At 61.3% G+C, this 22,189-nt stretch overlaps 1 protein-coding gene across 3 annotated transcripts in view; it reads right to left on the bottom strand.

The window, feature by feature from the left end:
* Nucleotides 1-19,676, bottom strand: part of MROH1 (maestro heat like repeat family member 1) — a 51,358-nt gene extending 31,682 nt beyond the window's left edge. For all 3 annotated transcript variants that reach the window (XM_074144930.1, XM_074144928.1, XM_074144927.1), the window contains exons 1-18: nucleotides 19,655-19,676; nucleotides 17,758-17,903; nucleotides 17,246-17,377; nucleotides 16,387-16,549; nucleotides 14,453-14,551; nucleotides 9,610-9,761; nucleotides 8,968-9,108; nucleotides 8,286-8,378; nucleotides 7,090-7,168; nucleotides 5,242-5,355; nucleotides 4,845-4,918; nucleotides 4,088-4,207; nucleotides 3,528-3,638; nucleotides 2,434-2,578; nucleotides 2,286-2,326; nucleotides 1,565-1,706; nucleotides 745-797; nucleotides 3-110 (exon numbers count right to left, since the gene is read on the bottom strand). In XM_074144930.1, the coding sequence (XP_074001031.1) occupies nucleotides 3-110; nucleotides 745-797; nucleotides 1,565-1,706; nucleotides 2,286-2,326; nucleotides 2,434-2,578; nucleotides 3,528-3,638; nucleotides 4,088-4,207; nucleotides 4,845-4,918; nucleotides 5,242-5,355; nucleotides 7,090-7,168; nucleotides 8,286-8,378; nucleotides 8,968-9,108; nucleotides 9,610-9,761; nucleotides 14,453-14,551; nucleotides 16,387-16,549; nucleotides 17,246-17,377; nucleotides 17,758-17,903; nucleotides 19,655-19,676 (1,935 nt within the window). The remainder of the gene's footprint in view (nucleotides 1-2; nucleotides 111-744; nucleotides 798-1,564; nucleotides 1,707-2,285; nucleotides 2,327-2,433; nucleotides 2,579-3,527; nucleotides 3,639-4,087; nucleotides 4,208-4,844; nucleotides 4,919-5,241; nucleotides 5,356-7,089; nucleotides 7,169-8,285; nucleotides 8,379-8,967; nucleotides 9,109-9,609; nucleotides 9,762-14,452; nucleotides 14,552-16,386; nucleotides 16,550-17,245; nucleotides 17,378-17,757; nucleotides 17,904-19,654) is intronic.
* Nucleotides 19,677-22,189: the final 2,513 nt, after the last annotated feature.

Consider the following 22,189-nt stretch of genomic DNA (forward strand, 5'->3'; position numbering starts at 1 on the left):
ACCTTCTCCAGCGGGAGGCCGTTGTAGCTGCTCAGCTGCCGGCACATCTCGGTGACGAAGTGACAAATCCAGGCGTTGTCAGCGACGGCCGCCAGCGTCTCCTGGAGGAACTGCAGGGGGGAAAGAGCCATCAGAACAAACCCATTCCAGGCAAAACGAGGAGCCTCAGCTGGGGGGAGCTCGTGTCAGACCTACCGGGAGCCTTTTCTGCCCCAAACCAGCAGGCACCCCCCTGCCACGGGAATTGCTAGGCAATTCGGAAGGCACCTGCCCACCCCAGAGAGGATCCTGCCGGCACAAAGTCAACCCCCCCCTCCAGAAATGTGCCTTTGTCCTCAGCGTCAGGTATTTTCCAAGATAAACTGCACCCAAGTACCACCACCACCACCAGCGGAGCAGGACGAGCCCTGCTCAGTTTTAATTGCTTCTCCGTGCCCTAATTTTAAGGCTCTCCAATTAAGTGGGGAGACACCCCTGGGAGCGCTGTTCTCTGACCCACCAGCAAGCCAGGAAGCTCTTTTTTTTTTTTTTTATTTTTTTTTAGCTTTCCCTGCAGGAACGGCAGGTCACCCTCCTCCCTGCCATCTCCCCTTCCGAAGTGACGAGACCCAGCAGCGTGACACGGAGTGACCACCTCTGCCACCGCGGGCAGGACTGGCGTGCAGGATGGCGAGCCCGGCCAAGCCCAGGAGGTGGTTGCCACTTGCCCTCCCACCGCCCCATCGCCGCAGCAGGGACCCTCACCAGCAGCAGCTTCTCTTCCCACTCCTTCTGGGACAGGGACTTCTCCGTGTTCTCTAGGAGAAAGGACATTTTTGGACACTCGTTTCTCAACCTGGATGTGGACCCCGCGGGGGGGCGGTGGGGGGCAGACGCTCCCCAAATGCTGCCTGTTCTGTCCCCGACACAGCGGGGCTAAAATCCTGGGACACAGAGGCACTCCCGGCAGGAATTAGTGCTGATTAAAGGGGGATTAAAATCCTTATTAAAATAGGAAATGGGACTTCTTAAGAGAGCTTCAATGCACCCAGGGTCACCTGCACGTGGGCAGTACTTGTTCATAGAGTCACTGAATGGTTTGGGTGGGAAGGGACCTTAAAGCCCCCCCAGTGCCACCCCCTGCCCTGGGCAGGGACACCTCCCACCAGAGCAGGTTGCTCCAAGCCCCCTCCAACCTGGCCTTGAACCCCTCCAGGGAGGGGGCAGCCACAGCTTCTCTGGGCAACCTGGGCCAGGCTCTCACCACCCTCAGGGGGAAGAATTTCCTTCCCACATCTCACCTAAATCTCCCCTTTTTCACCTTAAAACCCTTCCCCCTCCTCCTAGGGCTCCCCTCCCTGATCCAGAGTCCCTCCCCAGCTTTCCTGGAGCCCCTTTAGGGACTGGAAGGGGCTTCAAGGTCTCCCCGGAGCCTTCTCTTCTCCAGGCTGAACCCCCCAACTCTCTCAGCCCCCCCTCCCAGCAGAGGGGCTCCTTGGACGCCCCCAAGTGTCCAGGCAGGGGCAGCCCAGTTTGGAGGTGGTGACTCCAGCAGAGTTTCTCCCGAGCAGAAGCCCCTTCCTACCTTCTATGTGCTCCACCAAGAGAGGGACCTGCTTGCTCCAAAGCTGGTCCAGGGCGGGATGGACGCTGTAATGCAAGACGTTGAGCAGCCGCAGGGCAGCCACCCCCCGGCAGTCTCCTGCGTAGGGCTGGGAAGATACGACCTGAAAGGTTGGGGGACGGAACAGAGGGTGTCAGAGCAGGTTGGGAGTCAGAAAATAGTGAACAAAGACCAGAGGAATTCAATACTGGGAGGTGACTGATCTCTAGACCTCAATGAATCTACAGCTCCCTCCTTTCGCTCCGGCTGGGGACAGAAAAATGTTGGCAGGAGAGAACATCTCTCCGTACCCCGAATTCATCCCTGGGCAAAGGGGAGCAAACCCCAACCTCCCCAGGGCTGAGGAACAGTTCCTCAAAGCCCCGTAAGACCAGCTGGAGAGCTGCACACCCCACGGGCACAGCTCTGGGTGTCCAAGGGGGGGTCTGAGCCTTCATAACCTGCACGGAGACGCTCCTACGTGGGGAGGGGATGGGGGCGCATCCAACCCAGGAGGTGCACAGCGGTTCTGGACACAGGCACCTCTGCCTGGAGCAGTGAAGTGAAACGGGGAGTTCTCCCTGCCCGTTTTCTGGGACGGGCTCGGTGTGGCCTCCTCCGAGTCCATCTGGGAGAGGGGAAGGGGGGTGGTTTCTTCGGAACGTGCCGGAGAAAGGGCGAGCTCTGCCTTCAGGCCACTCACCAGCAGCCTCGTCATCAGAGCGTAGGGCGAAGGAAGGTTTGCTACAAAGAAAAGGGGAAAAAAGCGTAAGACATCACCCAGTGAGAGTCCACGAAGGTCACAGAGACCCCCCCGGGGGACGTGGCTGCCGGGGGAGGCTGGCACTGACCGTTCAGGTCGTAACGGATGAGGGAGGCGTTTTCTCCCTCCTCTTGCTTCTTCGTGGCCAGGTACATGAGGCTCTTGCAGAGCGGGGTGAGGGCGTTGGTGAACTGTATGGGAGTCACAAACTCCAGGAGGTATGGCCAGAGAACCTGCCGGGAAGAGGAGGATGGAGACCCTGCACCAGAGCCAAGGACCGAGAGGGATGGGAGGGGGAGGTGCCGGGTGAAAGGCCTTTTGCTGATGGAGAAAATCCCCAAGTCCCCTTATCTTGTTCACCATAGGGAGGGGTCAAAGAATTAGAGAATCACTTTGGTTGGGAAAGACGTTTAAGGTCACCGAGTCCAATCCCTGACTCTGCTCTAGAAGCACCGAAGCTCCAGCCCCAGGGTGTTCCCTTTCATAGAACCATGGAACAGTCTGGGTGGGAAGGGACCTTCAAGACCATCCAGTGCAGGGACACCTCCCACCAGAGCAGGTTGCTCCAAGCCCCCTCCAACCTGGCCTTGAACCCCTCCAGGGATGGGGCAGCCACAGCTTCTCTGGGCAACCTGGGCCAGGCTCTCACCACCCTCACAGCAAAGAAGTTCCTCCCCACATCTCATCTCCATCTCCCCTCTTTCAGTGTCAAACCCTTCCCCCTCCTCCTAGGGCTCCCCTCCCTCATCCAGAGTCCCTCCCCAGCTTTCCTGGAGCCCCTTTAGGGACTGGAAGGGGCTCCGAGGTCTCCCCGGAGCCTTCTCTTCTCCAGGCTGAACCCCCCCAACTCTCCCAGCCTGTCCTCCCAGCAGAGGGGCTCCAGCCTCCCAGCATCTCCAACAGGTCCATGTCCCTCCTGTGCCGGGGGCTTCCAGCCCCACTGCCTTGCTCCAACCTTAGAGAAGCTCATGGGGAGGGCACGCACAGGTCCGTGGGAGGGCAGCTTCCCAAACCAAACCTCCCCCATGCTCTCAGAGGGATGGGGACAGTGGCAATCAGCTCCTACAAGGGTTGGGAGTGGTGAGAACCCACCCCGTCCGGCAGATGGACCAGCCTGCAGAGACAGGGGCTCTGGGACCAGCACCCACCACCCCGGAGGTGGAAAGGACGGCGCAGACTCACATTGTTCATCCTGTCAACAGTCGTGCTGAGGAGGAAGAGCGTATTGACGCTGATGCTCTGGACGCTGTCACTAGTGAGGTCATCGGCATCCGGCGGCTGCTTTTTGGGCTGCTGGAGGAGAGGGAAAGGGCAGGTCAGCACCGGGGGCAGATCTGGGTGATTCCCTCAGGGAACGTCTCTCCCAGACCGTGGAGATGGCACATCTGGGTGATTCCCTCAGAGAACGTCTCTCCCAGACCGTGGAGATAGCACATCTGGCCAACAGCAGGCTGGAGGGAACGGGCAGAACCCAAAAGCCTCCCGGTTCGTGGACCATCTCCAGCACCTGCTCCATCTCCATGGCTTCCTCCTGCCCTGCTCCAACAGGTCCATGTCCTTCTGATGTTATAATAATAATTCTTACGTTGTAATCATAATTCTTACATCGTAATCATAGTTCTTATGTTGTAATAATAATTCTTACGCACACAGGTACAGACAGGGGCTTGCCCGCTCCCACCCGGGGAACCTTTCTTGAGGATTTTTGGATTTTTTTCCCCCCCGCCCCAGGATGTGCTCACCATATCGGAGGGCAGGGCGCACTGCCGGACCAGGAACTCCATCATGGCCTCGCCGCCGGGCTGCTCCAGGTAGCCGTGATGGGCCATGGCGCTGATCACCTGCACCACCGCCCGCTTCACCTGCGTGGGCAGAGAGAGGGGAGAAGCTGTGAGCCGGGGGGGTTCCTGCCCACTGCAGGGTCCTCCTCACAACTGTCCTTCTCCACCACCTCCTCCTCCCCGGTGGTCCGGAACGTTATTATGGGTCCTACGCAGCCCTTAAATGGGTTTGGGCTCTGCCAGCAGCAGCCGGGATGGCACGGGACAGCGGGGAGAACAGCCACCGCTCCCGACCAGAGCGGGCAGGACAGAAGCCACGTGTGGTTGTGTCTGGCAAAGCAAAGTTTGTGTTTTGCAAGCGGGATGCGGCCTGCGAGGGCGTGAGACGAGCCACCAGCAGCCCGGTGCTCCTGGCAGCGCCGGGAATGGCCTTTACACGCAGGGCTTTGGGCAGGAGCACCCCCCAGCACCCCCAGGTCCTTCTCGGCAGGGCTGCTCTCTCCATCCCTCCATCCCCAGCCTGGCCACGAACTCGCTGAGTATCTTCTGGGCACGAAGGAACCAAAAACCAAAAGCCCAGCCAGGTGAGAGACGAGCAAGAGGAGGAGATGACAGAGGACAGCCGGGCTGGCAGAGGCAGGGGACACGGCTGTGTGGGGCTCCAGAAATAACCCCCCATCCCTGAAGTACCCCGTGGAAGAGCAGAAGCTCAGCTTACCTTATTATTGCTGTCTTGCAGAGGGAGTTTCATAGATGAGAGAATAAAAGGCTTTTTAATCTCCATTTGAGAAGCTATAAAAAAAGAAGACAGAGTCTGAAGCTCCGTGATGCTCTTGAGCTGCCCAGAACAGAGCTGCTCATCCCAAACACCTTCCTTCCCCCACAGGGAGGGCTTCGTCCCTCGCCCCCTTCCCAGCTGGCTGGGCCACCAGGCTGGTTTCCTTCTGCCCTCACCCTGCAGCCAAGGATGGGCTCGTCTCATCCCAGGTCCCAGCAGGAAAATGAGGGGACTCGTGGAAAGGGACCCATGGGAGGAAGGAGAAAGCTGCCTGGAGCCCCTTGGCACCAACCAACAAGGACCACGACCAGCCGGTGGCAGCCACCCCGCTACTCACGGGCGCTGTTGATGATCTGCCTCATGATGAGGAGCGTCCCCACTCGTGTCCTCTCGTTGCTGCTCTCCAGCTTGGGGAGGAGGAAGGCCAGCACGCGGTCAGGGAAGGAGCAGGCTGCGGGAGCCAAACCAGCCGTCAGGGATGCGGGGATGCAGGGATGCAGGTTGGGGATGCAGGCACCGCATCCCACCCGGTGTGTCCCCAGGGGCAGTGGGGCTTTGCCTGCTGCCACGTCACCCCGCGAGCCCCGCAAACCGGCCCATCCTCCTCCTCCTCGCATCCAGATCTGGGCTTTTCTCCGGCACTTTCAGCGTGTTCCCTGCCCTCCCCGGGGAGCCGGAGGAGTTTAAATTATACCTGCCAACAAGTGCCGCCCCGGCTGTCAAAACATTGTGGTGGTTAAAAATAAACCCAGTCGGCGGGTGGTGGAACTGGAGCAACGCTCGTGGGCTTTGGGGAGGGGTGGGCTGCTCCCGGGCTGGGTGGCCTGAAGATGGTTCAAGGCCCGGCTACGGGTTTGCCTTCTCGAAAGGGACATCACCCAAGTGTGACTCACAAGGCAGCGGCTCGTCACACCGCTGCTCTTTTTTTTTTCCTGGTGATTGCACACGCGGCTGTGGGTGCCACAAGCCATCTGGGGAGGAGAGCCAAAGCTGGGGCAGCCACGGAGCTCCACACGCAGGCTGGGGACACATACGCCATCGGTCAGCCCACATCTCCGGCCACTGGGGACCCCGCTGGGCTCTGAATGTTTGCAGTAACCCAAAACGTGAGGGTGGTGAGAGCCTGGCCCAGGTTGCCCAGAGAAGCTGTGGCTGCCCCATCCCTGGAGAGGGGTTCAAGGCCAGGTTGGAGGGGGCTTGGAGCAACCTGCTCTGGTGGGAGGTGTCCCTGCCCAGGGCAGGGGGTTGGAACTCAATGATCTTTAAGGCCCCTTCCAACTCTAACCATTCTATGATTCTATGAAAATGGCACCCGTATGAGCCGTACATGAGATACGGCAGCCAGGAGGATGGATGAGCAGGGAACCCCCAGAGTCAAACTACATCTACTGCCCCTGACCACCAGCTGAGGAACCTGGAGAGGTCTCAGTCGGGTGGCACAGCTCAACAGGCTCCGAGGAAACCTCTGAAACCGAGCCAGGCGCCTTTGGGAAGATCCCTGGGAGGGGATGATCAGGCCTGAGCCCATGGTGAGCTCCAGGAGGAATGGAGCTGGCCCCGTGCTCTTCCTCAAAGAGCTCCAGTGAGAGATGGTCTCCCTGGACACCAGCCTTTAGGGACACGCAAAGCCACTGCCTTCTGCAAGCCTGATGCCATGGGTGAGAGCTGGGACAGAAACCACCACCCTCCCTTCCCTCCCGTGTCCCCACATGGCTAAGAGATGTCCACCACATCCCCCAAGCCCCGCTGAGACCAGGGGGAACAAACATGGAATCATGAAATGTTCTGGGCTGGAAGGGACCTTTCAGCTCCTGGAGTCCCACCACGGACCCAGCACTGACCAACCCACCACTGACCCATGTCCCTCAGCACCACGTCTGCCCGGCTTTTCAATCCCTCCAGGGATGGCGACTCCACCACTGCCCTGGGCAGCCTCTGCCAAGGCTTCACAGCCCTTTCCAGGAAGGAATTTTCCCCAATATCCATCCTAACCCTCCCCTGGCCCAACTGGAGGCCATTTCCTCTTGTCCCATGGCCTGTTCCTTGGGAGAAGAGACCGACCCCCCCTGGCTACACCCTCCTTTCAGGAGAGGACCACAAAGCACCAGAAGAACCCCCAGCCAGGGCACAGCACACCCAAACCTCTCCCAGGGCTTTGGGACAGCCACGCCGCCCCATCCCTTACCCAGGACGGTGAAGCATCGCAGAACCTCGGTGTGATTTTTAACAGTCAGGGGGACAGACGGATCCGCAGGGGAACAAATCTGGTGGAGAAAAAGCTGTGGTCAGGGATGTTACCCAGAACAGGCACCAGCAGGCTCAGACCCAGCCCTGGAGACGTAAGTGGTGCTTGGCACGGGCACAGTGATGAGATTTGGGACAGACGAAGCCCTGGGCTGGGGTGGTGACAGCATCCCAGGACACGGATGCCCAGAGCGAGGTCTTCACAGCAGCTCAAGTCACCTCAGGGAGCCCCACTTGGCATCAAGGTGCCTGCTCAGGAGCTCTTGAAACCTTGTCCCACCACCCAGGCGGGACCCTCCTCCGGAACCTCTTCCCAATGAGCCAACCCTTCCGGCTGCTATTAAAATAATTCAGGCTCTTCCTTCCATTTACGTGGCGGCAAAGACCAGGTGCTTCTGCTTTGCTCTGCTCTGCCGGAGGAGACACTCGGGGCTGTAACCGAGCCAGAGCTGTGGTGGGAGGGCAGCCCCGTCCCACAGCCCCGGAGCTGCCCCCCGCTGCCCCCCCCGCAGCCACCAGCAGCTTTCAGCCCGTGGAAGCCCCTCGTCAAGAAGCGGTTCCAGCAAAGGGCACCGTTACCACACTCCGGGGTTACGCATCGCTTTGGAAAAGTGTATTTTAAAGCCCAGCCTCTCTCTGCCGGGCGCTTCCAAGACTCACAGTCCGTTAGGTATTAAAAAGAAGGTGTTCAGCCCCGTTTTCAGCGTGATTTTAAGGGTGTAGTCACACAACAGCCCTCGCAGCCCTGCGGAGGAGGAGTCCTGAGAAGGGCTCCCGCACCCTGCGGCGCAGCCACTGCCCCGTGGCCAGTCAATGCCCTCCCCTATCCTCAAAAGGGCAAACTTTTCAAAAGGTCCATTGATTTTGAGGTGTTTGCTTCCGAACCCCTGGACAATGGTGCACTCAGAGCTTCAGACAACCGGGCTGTGCCTGGGACTCCATCGATATCTCAGACACCAGAGCCCCAGAGCTGGTGACACCGCCGGGGAGCAGCGGAGAAGACTCAGCAGGGCACAAAAAGCCAAGCCCTGACCTCAGGCTGGTCCAGGGGATGCCTCGAGCCCTGCAGACCCAGCTTACACCCCACGAGGAGCCCACCTTGCCCCCCAACACCCTCGCCCTCTGCCCAGCCCTTACCTGGGGGTGCAGGGTGCCCAGGAGAGAGTCCAGCTGCACGTCCAGGCTGCGGCTGCCGATGTTCACGGAAGCTTCCAGGATCTGGCAGAGGCTCTGCTCAGCGAGAGACCGGGTTGTGGTTAGAATCACGGAATGGTTTGGGTGGGAAGGAACCTTTAAAGCCCCCCCAGTGCCACTCCCCGCCCTGGGCAGGGACACCTCCCACCAGAGCAGGTTGCTCCAAGCCCCCTCCAACCTGACCTTGAACCCCTCCAGGGATGGGGCAGCCACAGCTTCTCTGGGCAACCTGGGCCAGGCTCTCACCACCCTCACAGCAAAGAAGTTCTTCCCCAGATCTCACCTAAATCTCCCCTTTTTCACCTTAAAACCCTTCCCCCTCCTCCTATGGCTCCCCTCCCTGATCCAGAGTCCCTCCCCAGCTTTCCTGGAGCCCCTTTAGGGACTGGAAGGGGCCACCATAAGGACACAGGGGGCTTTCTGGGCTGCCAGCACAGGTTGCCGGCCCGTGGCCAGCTTACTCCTCCTCCCCAGCACCCCCAGGTCCTTCTCGGCAGGGCTGCTCTCCATCCCTCCATCCCCCATCCCTTCACCATGATGCAGGGAGAGGGAATCTCGCGTGGAAAAGCCAATAGGACTGGGGAGGGGTCCTCGGCCAATGACACCAGCACTCGGAGCCGCTGACCTTGGATATGTAGAAGGCCTCCGTGTGCTTCTTGTAGAGGGTGAGGATGCCTGGAATCAGCTTCGGGAGCTGCTCCTCCAGCTTTTCGCTGGGCATCAGGTAACTCATCGGTCCCAGAGCCTCCACCACGGCCAGTCTCAGCTGCGGGGAGAGATCGCGCCTTAATGGTGTGGGCAAACCCTAGACAGACAGGGCCACCATCTCTGCTGCTGCGGAGCTGCTCCTCCTGGTGCTTCTAGGAGCCTCTGAGCCCAGGTGGGGACAGCATTGCCCCCGGCTTTGCTGCTCCAAGTGCAAGGGGTGCTCAGCAGAGAAGAGGGGTGCCTAAATGTGTCACCCAGGCCATCTGCGCCATGTGCCCAGACTGTCCCCCCAAAGGGCTGCAGAGGCACCCCATGCTCTGCTTTCCAGCAACGGGGACCAAGCCACCCGTTCTGCACCCCTTACACGTGGGACACGAGGACACAGGGACCAAAGCGGAGCTCGGCACATGGAGAAAAGCACCCAGCCCTAAATTGGAGCCGGGGGCTTGCTCTTCTGGGGGCCACCTCCTTGGAAAAGGGCACAGCTGAGATGCTGCAAGGCCAACGTCGGACTAACAGCCCCCCCCCGAGGTCCCACCATGTCCCCCTGTCCCCTCACCTTGGCTTCCCGGTGCTGCAGCCAGCTGTTGAAGAGCACTTCGTAGGCGCTGAAGATCTCATTGGAGAAGGTGTCCTTCCTGACGGTGGGGTCCGGGGCCTTGTCCAAGTTGGCCAGGTACTCCTGGATGCTCTCGCTGAAGTGCTGCAGAGCTGGGAGACAGATCTCGCAGTTAGATTTTTCCAGGCATACGAGGCAGTGTTTGTTTTAGCCCCTCCAGAAAGCAGATGGTCCACGTGCTGTGTCACTGGGCAGCAGCCCAAGGGATGGCAGATGCACCAGGACTCTCCCCATCAGGCTGAGAGACATCCCGAGCGGCGCCCTGGCTACCAGGCATCCTGGCAGGTAGCCACGCCAGAGACACGGGCTTCTTTGGGCTTCCTGGGCCGGGGCTGGGATAACCAGCTCCAGGGACCCTGGATTTGCCACGAGGGTCATTTCTACCCCTTCAGTAGCAGCTGGGGCGGCCAAGAGTCACAGCCTCGTGGCCACAGGCAAGCCAGAGCACCGCACCTCGACGAGTTCGTCCGGTCCCTGGGCCAGCAAATGTTGCGTGTCAGCACATGTTATTTTTCCCTCTTGCGAATTGGACCGGTGACAAGAGCATTGTTCCGTAAAAGGCAGGGTCCTGGCTCAGAAGAAAGGTTCAGCTGTCCGCAGGGGATATCATCTTCCATCTCCCCGCCCCGAGGAAGACTTTGCCATGGCTTTATGGGGTTCCCAAAGGCTTTATGGGGTCCCTGGGGCAGCCGAGCGATGACCTAACACCGGGAGCAGGTCTCAGCTGACAGCCCAAACACCTACTCGGTTTTACTCTGGGAGTTATCCCACGGCAGAGCGCACCGAAAAGCCTCCCAGCTCCAGGAGCTCCCATGTGGGATGTTCCTCCAGATGCTCAAGCACCAGCCTCCCCGGTTCAGCCCCGCGCTGCCGCTGGACACGGATGCTCCAGGCAGCTTTGCCCAAGCAGCACATCCCGTGCTGGCCTCTTGCAGACAGCCCCAGGAAGCCTGGCTCGCTACAAACCCTGCCTGGCCACCCCATCTGACCCCCAGCCCCAGCCCACTCCTCTGCCCGGCCCTCAGCTCCTTCCAGCCCTGTCCCTGAGACCCCCAGACCCCGGAGCTCACGTGCACGGACCCTGCTCTCCCTCCCCGTGCTGCCAGGGCATGTCCCTTAACACACCGGGGGGCTTTTCCAGCTTCCTCACCCTTCGCTAGCCATTTCTTAACGAAGGAAGCCCAGAGGGACCCGGACAGGCTGGAGAGGTGGCCCCATGTGAACCTCATAGGGTTCAAGCAGGCCAAAGGCAGGGTCCTGCCCCTGGGAGGGGGGAAACCCCGGTCCCAGCCCGGGCTGGGGATGGAGGGATGGAGAGCAGCCCTGAGGAGAAGGGCTTTGGGGGGAAAAGCTGGCCATGGGCTGGCAACCTGCGCTGGCAGCCCAGAAAGCCCCCCATGTCCTTATGGTGACCCCTTCCAGTCCCTAAAGGGTCTCACAACCCACGTCCCGCAGTAATGGGGCAAAGAAAAAAACCCCCGAGACCCTGCTGCCCTGGGGAGGAGGTTTCCCTGCAGTGAGGCTGCGGCAGAAGCTGGGAGACTGAAGGACACGAGGGCTGTGATGGAGGAGCAACAGCATCTCTGGCACAACGACCGCCCGGCACCGCCCGAGGGGTGCCCACGCTATCGGCTGGGGACTCCGGACCCCGGTCCTGCCTCATCCCTCACGCCAATGGCACGGAGAGGCCGACACGGCCCCCGAGGATGCCGGATGACTCAAGGGCACGCCAGCTCTCCGGATCTCCACGAGCTCCGTGCGCCCATGTTATCACAGCCAGAGGAAGAAGCAGGTCCGAGGAGGAGGAAGAGGAGGAGGAGGAGGTGGAGGAGAGGGGAAAGCGCCCGGGACCCAGGGCGCTGCACTCCGAGGGTTTTGTGGCTCCCTCCTCTCCTACGGCAGATGTTTGTTTACAGCCCGGTCGGACCCGAGCTGCTGAGTCACATCGTGACCTCATACCACAGCCAGATCGTTTCCATCACGTGCCTCCTCATCCTCGCCGGCAGCACGCAAGGAAAGCACTGCAAGCGCTGCCCTGCCTGCTGGGAGAGACCATCGTCACCCTGCTTCTGTCCTTAAAGGGGGGCCAGGAGCCCCCCAGCCTGCTCCCCTGGGCTCAGACGGATAGGAAGGACACAGAGAATGATGGAAGGGTCCGACACTGCTCCGTGGAGCTTGTGCTGCTGAGAAACCAGCCAGGGCAGGGAGGGTCTGGATGCTCTTTGGGCAGAAACTCTGAATTCTCATTGATGCCCACCTCGGAGGGGCCAGGAAGGTCCCCAGCTCACTCCTGTCCCACCCAGCACCTCTCTCAGGATCACGTTCCCAGATCCACCTCTCCATCCCTGCATTCAGCCCAGGATCACGTCCCCAGATCCACCTCTCCATCCCCACAATCACGTCCCCAGATCCACCTCTCCATCCCCACATTCAGCCCAGGATCACGTCCCCAAATCCACCTCTCCATCCCCACGATCACGTCCCCAAATCCACCTCTCCATCCCTGCATCCAGCCCAGGATCACGTCCCCAAATCCACCTCTCCATCCCCACGTTCAGCCATGGATCACGTCCCCAGATCCACCTCTCCATCCCTGCGTCCAGCCTGGATCAAGCTCCACATAGGTCCTCCGTAGGCTGATACCTCCCTTCCACCGTCCCTCTGCACTGGGCCACCCTGGAACGGCAAAACCACCCCAAAAAGACCTGCCTGCGCCACACGGTTGTGCTGACCCCAGAGTTCCCTCCTCCACCTTCCATGTGCTTTAGGACACGGGTTCAGAGGTTGCACGTACTCTGTGAGAGCAACAACCCAACTGTGCCTCAGCAACAGCAGCTACAGGCTCGTTTTGGGAGGAACGCATGTGGAGCCGGGACATCACGCTCCTCAGGACCAGAGTGGGGAGCAGAAAGCCAGAAGAAGGGATGGCTGGAAGTGAGGAAGGAGAAGGACGTGATGGTGGAAGGGTGCTCTGGAAAGAGCCACCCAAATCTCAGAACTGAGTTTTACCAGCCCCACGGGCCACACTGGTCGGTCCCCACCACGTCTGAGCAGAAGGATCCCTTCTCCTACGCATCATCCCTTCTATGATCCCTTCTCCTGGAGCCCCTCTGCTGGGAGGACAGGCTGAGAGAGCAGGGGGGGGTTCAGCCTGGAGAAGAGAAGGCTCCGGGGAGACCTTGGAGCCCCTTCCAGTCCCTCAAGGGGCTCCAGGAAAGCTGGGGAGGGACTCTGGATCAGGGAAGGGAGCCACAGGACGAGGGGGAAGGGTTTGACACTGAAAGAGGGGAGACTGAGATGAGATCTGGGGAAGAACCTTTCCTGTGGGGGTGCCCCATCCCTGGAGGTGTCCAACAGCGTGAGACCGTTTCTGGACTGCAGTGGATCCCAGGAACGAGTTCAGACACAAACCTCCTTGTTTCCAGCAGAAATAGGTGCTGCTGAACGTAGTCCTACATCCACCCCTACGCTTTACAGGGCTGCTCCCACTCATCCCATTCATTCCCGGACGCACACAGCCACATCAGCGTTCCCAGGCCTTGGACGTGAGTATCAGCAAGAGATAAGGTGTCCTCCAGCGGCTCCCGCGGGGTCTCTCACAGCCCTTCAACCTCCACTCCCCCAGAACACCTTTCATTTTCACCCAGCGGTGGAAAGAAAACCACAAACCCTGAGGAGCCTCTGCTGGGTGTTAGCATTGTCCCTGCTCGGGGCCACAAACCGTCCTGTGATCTGAGATGCCTGGAGAAGAGAAGGCTCCAGGGAGACCTTAGAGCCCCTTCCAGTCCCTCAAGGGGATCCAGGAAAGCTGGGGAGGGACTCTTGATCGGGAGGAGCCATAGGAGGAGGGGGAAGGGTTTTAAGCCGAAAAAGAGGAGATTTAGGTGAGATGTAGGGAAGAACTTCTTTGCTGTGAGGGTGGTGAGAGCCTGGCCCAGGTTGCCCAGAGAAGCTGTGGCTGCCCCATCCCTGGAGGGGTTCAAGGCCAGGTTGGAGGGGGCTTGGAGCAACCTGCTCTGGTGGGAGGTGTCCCTGCCCAGGGTCGGGGGTTGGATTTGATGATCTTTAAGGTCCCTTCCCACCCAAACCACTGGGTGACTCTACGACAACCGAGTGGGTTGTTTGTCACCCCTGCAGATGCTGGTGCTTCTGCATCAAACCCCTCTGCACAAGCAGCAGCAGCTTCCAGTGAGCCCGGGGCTGGAGGAGGGTGTCACGAGAAGGGAGCCCCGTGACATCCTGCCAGCCCACCCAGAGTGTCACATCCTGAAACCGGCTCGGGAGAATTACAGAAGTGGCTTGGACAGGAGCTGGCCTGGCACCGCCGCTGCACCCCAGCTCCTCACAGTCCCCATCAGGGCTAACGCTTGGAAGATGCCACGTTCATGGGCACAATAAAGGGACAACTTGGTTCATAAGAGGGTCTCAAGCAGGGCATCCCTCCTTCCTTCCCCATCCCCCCAGGCCGGTCCCCTCGGCGGGAGTTGGGATGGCTCTGGAGCATCCGTGTCCTTTTTGCCAGAAGAGAAAGTAGAGAAGATCATGGAAGCGCCTGGGAGATGGGAACCAGACTGGAGATGGAGGAGGACTTTTGCTGGATCCCAGTGACCTCGAGCTGACAACCATCCACCCCTCCCCAGAACCAGCCAGCTCCCTGCTCCCAGACACTCAGGAAAGGTCCATCTGAGCCAGTTCTCCTGGGACTCTTAAGGGAAGGGAAAAAGCCTCCCAACAACATCCCTAAATTCACTGCAGCCTCAGAAAGATCCAGAAAAAACCTTACCGTAGCAGAAGACAGCCTTCATGTGGTCCTGCTTGGCCATTCCCAGCATGGGCAGCATGGTCCCGAGGATGGAGTTGAGGAAAGGCACCATTCCGAACACTGGGAAGGAAGCGGGAGATGCTCAGTCTCAGCAGACACACAGGTCCCGCTCTGCGGCCACCCCAGACCCAGCAGCATCACAAGGGCACCCAAAAAACCCCAGCTCAAGGCAGCCAGGACCTTGATTTTGTCGCAGAGGAGATGCCAAGAGTCCCCGGGGGGGCTGCCACCCCAGCAGGCAGCAGAGACAGGTCCAGCACGGCAGCCACTCGCCGCCCTCCCGCCCCCAAACTTCACTGAATGAAATTCGTTTTCATTCATTTCCTGAGGAAATTCAACCAGGGCAAGTGTAGGGACCTGCCCCTGGGGAGGAACAACCCCCTGCATCAGGACAGGTTGGGGGTGACCTGCTGGAGAGCAGCTCTGAGGAAAGGACCTGGGAGTCCTGGTGGACACCAGGATGCCCAGGAGCCAGCAATGTGCCCTGGTGGCCAAGAAGGCCAATGGCATCCTGGGGGGCATCGGGAAGAACATGGAGAACCTCAAGGGAGGTCATCCTCCCCCTCTGCTCTGCCCCAGGGAGGCCCCATCTGGAGCACTGGGACCAGTTCTGGGCTCCCCAGTTCCAGAAGGACAGGGAACTGCTGGAGAGGGGACAGCAAAGGGCTACAAAGATGCTGAGGGGCCTGGAGCATCTCTCTGATGAGGAAAGGCTGAGGGACTTGGGTCTGTTGAGTCTGGAGAAGAGCAGACTGAGGGGGGGTCTGATCAAGGCCTCTAAATACTTGAAGGGTGGGTGTCAGGAGGATGGGGCCAGTCTTTTTCCAGTGGTGCCCAGAGACAGGACAAGAGGGACCGGGCACAAACTGGAACGTGGGAAGTTCCACCTAAAGATGAGGAGGAACTTCTTTGGTGTGAGGGTGGCAGAGCCCTGGAAGAGGCTGCCCAGAGAGCTGGTGGAGTCTCCTTCTCTGGAGACATTCAAACCCGCCCGGATATGTTCCTGTGGGACCTGCTCTGGGTGCCCCTGCTCTGGCGGGGGGTTGGAGGAGATGATGTCCAGAGGTCCCTTCCAACCCCAATCAGCTGGTCACACTCTTCCTGAAGGCCAATGGCAGCCTGAGGGGCATCTTGGCCACAAGGGCACATTGTTGGCTCATGGTCACCCTATTGTCCACCAGGACTCCCAGGTCTTTCTCCTCAGAGCTGCTCTCCAGCAGGTCAGCCCCATCCTGTCCTGGTGCAGGGGGTTATTTCTCCCCGGGTGCAGTAGAGCCAAAGTAGTAGTAGAGCCCCAAAGCAGAGCCAAAGCCTCCACCATGGCTTTCCCTTTTCCCCGGGGAACCCAGCAGAGCCACCAGGAGAGCCTTTAAAGGTCCCATCCAAGGTCCCGGAGCAGCTCGGGGACCGGAGCTTGGCTCAGGCTGCCGTGGGATGAGCCGACGCTGGCCTCTCACACCCCCGCCGTGGTCCCCGGACGAGGGGCTGCCCTCAGCTCCCCATCTCAGCCCCAGCAGCTCCCCGAGGAAGAGCGGCCAAGGAGAGAGCAGGGTTTTCCACCTCTCCTCCCAAGGCCAGGCTCCCGGCAGCGCCGGCCTTCCCCTTCTTCTACCCCATTCTCTGAAGAGAAGGGCAACAGAGGACACCACAAACAAGCCATTCGCGCCGACAGCGCTCCTCCACCGCTTCTTCAGCGCGACTCATCCCACCTCCATCCTCTAGAAACGTCAACTCTAAGCTGTAAGACCCCGAGAAGTTTGTTTTGGCTGGCTCAGCAGGCACCGCACCGCGGAGGTGCCCTGCTGCGGAGCGATTCGGGTACGGTGCCAACAACAACCCCCGTTCTCGAAGCACCGAGCGCGCTTCCGCCCGCTTCTTTCCAAGAGACCACTCACCGTTGGACACCGAGAGGTTGGCGAACGTCTGCAGGACGAAGTAGTGGGGCAGGATCCCCGGCTGAAACTTGGTGAGCACCTCCTCCATCACCTTGTTGATGAAGCGCTGCCCCACCGCCACAAGGACATTGCTGGCGGCTTGTTGCCAGTCCCGGATCACCTCCTGGGGCGGACGGAGGGAAAAACCACCTCAGAACGGACACCCTGGACTCCCTGGGAGGCCGCTTCTGCTTCATTTCAATGCCATCCATCATGCCTGGCTCCAAACACCATGGGGAATTGGACAGAGTGGGCTAATTGTCCCTCTCTGCTCTGGGGAAGAACCCCCCCAGTGCTGCCTCCAGCTCTGGGGCCACCAACAGCAGAGGGACATGGACCTGTTGGAGCGGGGCCAGAGGAGGCCACGGAGATGCTGGGAGGCTGGAGCCCCTCTGCTGGGAGGACAGGCTGAGAGAGTTGGGGGGGTTCAGCCTGGAGAAGAGAAGGCTCCGGGGAGACCTTAGAGCCCCTTCCAGTCCCTCAAGGGGCTCCAGGAAAGCTGGGGAGGGACTCTGGATGAGGGAGGGGAGCCATAGGAGGAGGGGGAAGGGTTTTAAGCTGAAAAAGGGGAGATTGAGGTGAGATGTGGGGAAGAACTACTTTGCTGTGAGGGTGGAGAGACCCTGGCCCAGGTTGCCCAGAGAAGCTGTGGCTGCCCCATCCCTGGAGGGGTTCAAGGCCAGGTTGGAGGGGGCTTGGAGCAACCTGCTCTGGTGGGAGGTGTCCCTGCCCAGGGCAGGGGGTGGCTTTAAGGCATCAGGGGCAGAAGGGGCCTGGCCAAGAACAATGACAGGAGGAGCCTGGAGCTTTCAAGTCCTACCTTTGACTTGGTCATTTCATTAGACGCCAGGAAGATAACGACCTTCGCCGTGCTCTTGTCCAAGAGGACAATGTTGTTCTTCACCACGGTCTCCATGGCCTTCAGGATGATCACCCGGTGAGGGTAGGCCAGCTGGAGGGGGAGGGAGAAAGCCACCGGTCAGCCACGAGGAGCACGGGGACCATGGCTACCCCGGGGCGAGAGAAACCCAAGTGTCCCAGAGCGGCCCGGGCTGCGAGATGCCTGGCGAGGGGCTGGCCAGCGAGGGGCTGGCTAGCGAGGGGCTGGCCAGCATTTCCACCACACAGCTGCACGGGAAAAGGCAAAGACTCGAAGCACCGACCATCTTTATTCCCTTTCTCACCCACGACAGCGTATTATCACCAGCTCTGGCGCCTCGGACCAGACTTCTCAGCGGCTCCTGGAGCCCAGATCCTCCCAGGTATCTCCCAGGAAACATTTCTCATCCCGCCGAGACCCCCAGGATGGGGCGGAGCGGAGCAGCCCCCTACCTTGTCGTGCTGCCGGAGGTACTCATCGCAGGAGTTGAGGATCTCCTCCGGCTCGGATTCCCCCAGGTAGCACAAGGCATTGTAGATCTGCTCCTGGACCAGCGGGTCCTTATCCGTGGTGGCGTCCATCAATGTCGTGGCAAGCCCTGAGCGAGAGAGGCAAAGTGGCAAAGATTCTGCATCCTCTGAACACCTCCTGGACCCACAAGAGGAGGAGGAGAAGACCCTCCGTGTGTTTTCACCCACCCTTCCCTGAGCCGTGTGTGCAGCTCAATGAAGCTTCACCAGCCCCTTTTGGTTCCCACCCAACCAGTGCCTGCCAAAACCCTTTCTTCTGGGCCCACCACCCAAAATAACCCATCCTTAACTCAAAGGCACCCCACACGCAGCCCTTCCCTGCTCCCCAAGGGCTCCTTCATCCTCACCCTGGACATTTCACAGGGTTTTTTACTGCAGACACCGCTCAGCACCACGTCACCCTCTGGGCCAAGGTGAATTTAGCTCTAAGGTTTCTGGCTGGAGCGGAGAGAAGGAGGGATTTCTTACACCGGGGATTTTAGCCCAGGGCTGGGCAGCAGCACCCGGGGAGGGCTCTGCTGGAGGTGCCTGGGGAACCTGCCAACGTGGGACCACGGGCACATCCTTGAAGGTCAGGGGCTGGAGGAGCCCTCATGCCGCTGAATCCTGCCACCAGGTGAAGCTCCACGAGGGGGGAGCGGGTGCCATCAGAGGGATGGAGCCCACCGGGGTCCTGCCAGCACCCAGCCACACGCCTGGGGACCAGAGCTGCTCCCCGACATCCCCCCCCCAGCCAGCGACCCCGCTCCCAGAGCCTAATTGTTACCCTGGGGCGGTGTGTCCCTCATTAGGGCCTTTGTCGGAATAAGGTTAATTAGTTTCAGAGCAGGCTGCCTCTGCCACACCACGGCCCCTCGTCTGAGGACGTGCCTCCCCCTGCCAGGACACCCAGCCCCGAGGGGACACCGCGGCTGCCTCCAAAGCCTCCGTGGCCACCACCGAGGGTGGCAGCAGGAGGGTGACAGCGTCCCTCGCCCCTTCCCCTCCTGCTGCGGCCACCGCTTCCCACCCAGGAGGGGCTTCCCATCCTCACGGTCCCACCCCGGGGTTCCCACCACCCACCCCCCCCCCCAGCCAAGCCCCACTTTTGGCAGGGGGGGGGTTCACTCATTTCCAAGGCGGGGGGGGGTCGCACAGACGTTCACCCCACGGTCACGTTAAAGCCAACGTGACCCGGTGCTGCTGCTGGAAGGTAATTCCTGCTCACACACACACCCCCCCTCCTCGCCTTCCCCCTGGCTTAATTAAACCAGAAAATTCTTTATTGCCTTTAAAAAAAAAATTAAAGAAAGAAAGAAAGATTCGTTTCAAAGCTGGCTGGGACGCGTCTGGGAAGCGCACAGGGGGTTACACCAGTTTAACCATCGAGAGCCCCGTTTAAGCTCAGGCAATTTGCAGCAGAGACAAGGCCCGAGATTAATTTCTAGGGCAGGGAATTAACGGCGCCGGGAGGAACCGCTCCCTCCTCCCGTCCCTCACCAGTTCGCCTCTCCCTCCTCCCAGTACATTCCCTCCCTCCTCCCAGTTCGTCTCCCCAGATGCTGCAGAGCGCTACGGCAGCTCCACCGCAGACAGAGCTGAGACACGCCCCCCCCCCCATCCTCGGGGGGCACCCTCAAGGCAATTAAACCTTATTAGCAATAGAGACTTCCCACCCGGCTCCGTCCCGACGGAGAAAATCTTTGCTGGAGCCGGGCAGAACGAGCAGCCCCAGGTAATGGGGGGGGCTGCGGCCGGAGGGAAGGAGACACCCCCCCCCCCATGGCATGGCGGGTGCCCCGAAGCCCCTCGCCCGCTCCCAGCCGGCTCCCACACTCACGTTTTATCCGTGACTCCGTCATGCTCCGTGTTTTCAGCTTCCCCACCAGCAGAAGGCAGTCGGCAGCTTCCTCTCTCTCAAACCCGGGGATCCCTGGGGAACCTATTTTTACGCCCTGCCTTTACTTCCCGGGAGAAGAGGGGGCCTGGGGCGCCGGCGGGGGGGTCAGAAAGCCCACGCTGGGCGCAGCGAGGGGGAGGAGAGGCTCCACAAAACTCCACGCCGGCTCCTGGCAGGTCGCCCGCCCCAGCTCTGGTTGGGAGAGGCCGGAGAGCAGAAGGCACCGCGATTCCATGGGTGCCGGCGCCGTCCCTAGTGGGGTGGGAGCCGGAGGGAACCCCGCATCCCGGGCCCCGCTCCCCTCCGCCCCTCGCCTTCCTCACCTGCGAACGGGAGGACATTTCACGTCAGCAAAACCAGGCTGGGAAAGACGAGCCGCCCCACACCGCTTCCCCCGTCTTACGGCGAGGAATTCGGAACGGCGGCCCCGAGATCCGTCGAGACGGGGCTGGCTGATGAGCCCACGGCGGGTGCCCCGTTAGCGAGCCCCCCCACCCCCTTCCCCCCTCCCTGAGAGCTGCAGGAGCCCAGACCGTGCTCCAAATATTTCTCCCTAAAAATACAAGAAAAAAGGGAGGGAGTGAAGTTTCCAGCACCTGCAGGGACAGGGAGCCCTCAGTCTGGGCTCAGCTCCATTAACTGACCACCTCCAGGGCAGAAAAGAGCAATTTCTCAGTAAAATGAGATTTGAGGGATGATACTGCCTCCAGCTCCGGGGCCACCAACAGCAGAGGGACATGGACCTGTTGGAGCAGGGCCAGAGGAGGCCACGGAGATGCTGGGAGGGCTGGAGCCCCTCTGCTGGGAGGACAGGCTGAGAGAGTTGGGGGGATTCAGCTTGGAGAAGAGAAGGCTCCGGGGAGACCTTGGAGCCCCTTCCAGTCCCTAAAGGGGCTCCAGGAAAGCTGGGGAGGGACTCTGGATCAGGGAGGGGAGCCATAGGAGGAGGGGGAAGGGTTTGACACTGAGAGAGGGGAGATTGAGATGAGATCTGGGGAAGAACTTCTTTGCTGTGAGGGTGGTGAGAGCCTGGCCCAGGTTGCCCAGAGAAGCTGTGGCTGCCCCATCCCTGGAGGGGTTCAAGGCCAGGTTGGAGGGGGCTTGGAGCAACCTGCTCTGGTGGGAGGTGTCCCTGCCCGGGGCGGGGGGTGGGTTCGATGCTCTTTAAGGTCCCTTCCCACCCAAACCCCTCCATAACTCAGGCTTTTCCCCCCCCCCCCCAAAACCACAAGCCCCCCCCCCCCCCCCCCGCAGAGTTCCTGTGGCGGGTAACTACACCCGGAACAGCAAGGGGGGCACAGGCATCCCCCCGAGGGCAGGGAGCAAGGTGGGACACCGGGCCTGCCCACCGGGCCGGCTCACTGACCTCTCCCCGGTGACCGGGGGTCGGGCAGAGCTAGGCCCCAAAGCCCCACATCCCCCCCCCCGGGGACGACAGGCAGCACCGGGGAGCGCCCACCAAGGTGTCCCCACCGCCCCGTATCCCCCTCCCTGACACCCCCCCGCCTCCGGTCCCCGTTCCCTCTGACCGCACTCACCGCCGGACCGGGACCCGCTCGCCGCCCGGCGCCGCTTCCGGGTGCGGCCGCCACGCCCCTCGCCACGCCCCCTCTGCGGGAAGCCACGCCCCTTCCCCAGGACCACGCCTGCTGATGGTGGGGGCGACGCGCATGCGCACGGGAGGGGGCGGTGGAGCCGTTCGGCTCCGCCAGGGGGCGCCAGTGGCGTCGCGGGGACCCACCACAGGGAGCGGGAGGGCCGCGCACCCCCCCCCGCTGGGGACAAAGCGGGGGCTACGGCGACACCCCCCGCTGCACCGACACGGGGGGACCCCCTGCCCCGGGTGCCCCATGGGGGGGCAGCTCCCGCGCCCCCCCCCGAGCTCGCCCCCGTTGAACGCCCCCCGAGCGGCAGGGCGCATGCGCAGAGCGGGGCGGGCGGTGCCCATCGATGTTTCTGGGCTCCACCGCCTCGGCCTGCCCTGTTCCGCCGGCGATTGAGCGGCCTGAGCGGGCGGCGGGACCCAGAGGTGGGGGGGTGTTCCTGTGGGCCCGGGGTGCGTGTGGGGCAGGGACGGGGGCCGTGGGGCTGTGTGTGGGGCAGGGACGGGGCCGTGGGGTGCGTGTGGGGCAGGGACGGGGGCCGTGGGGCTGTGTGCGGGGCAGGGACGGGGGCCGTGGGGTGCGTGTGGGGCAGGGACGGGGCTGTGGGGTGCGTGTGGGGCAGGGACGGGAGCCGTGGGGTGCGTGTGGGGCGGGTACGGGGCTGTGGGGTGTGTGTGGGCCGCAGGGATTGGGGCCGTGGGGCAGGGAGGGGGCCGTGGAGGTGTGTAGGGGGTGGGAATGGGGCTGCGGGGGGTATGCGGGACAGGGACGGGAGCCATGGGGTACGTGTGACGTGGGGACGGGGCTGTGGGGTGGCTATGGGGCTGTGGGGGTACAGGGATGGGCCGTGGGGGTACGTGTGAGGCAGGGA

Source organism: Numenius arquata, chromosome 3, assembly GCF_964106895.1.
Source record: "Numenius arquata chromosome 3, bNumArq3.hap1.1, whole genome shotgun sequence".
NCBI classification, from domain to species: Eukaryota; Metazoa; Chordata; class Aves; order Charadriiformes; family Scolopacidae; genus Numenius; species Numenius arquata.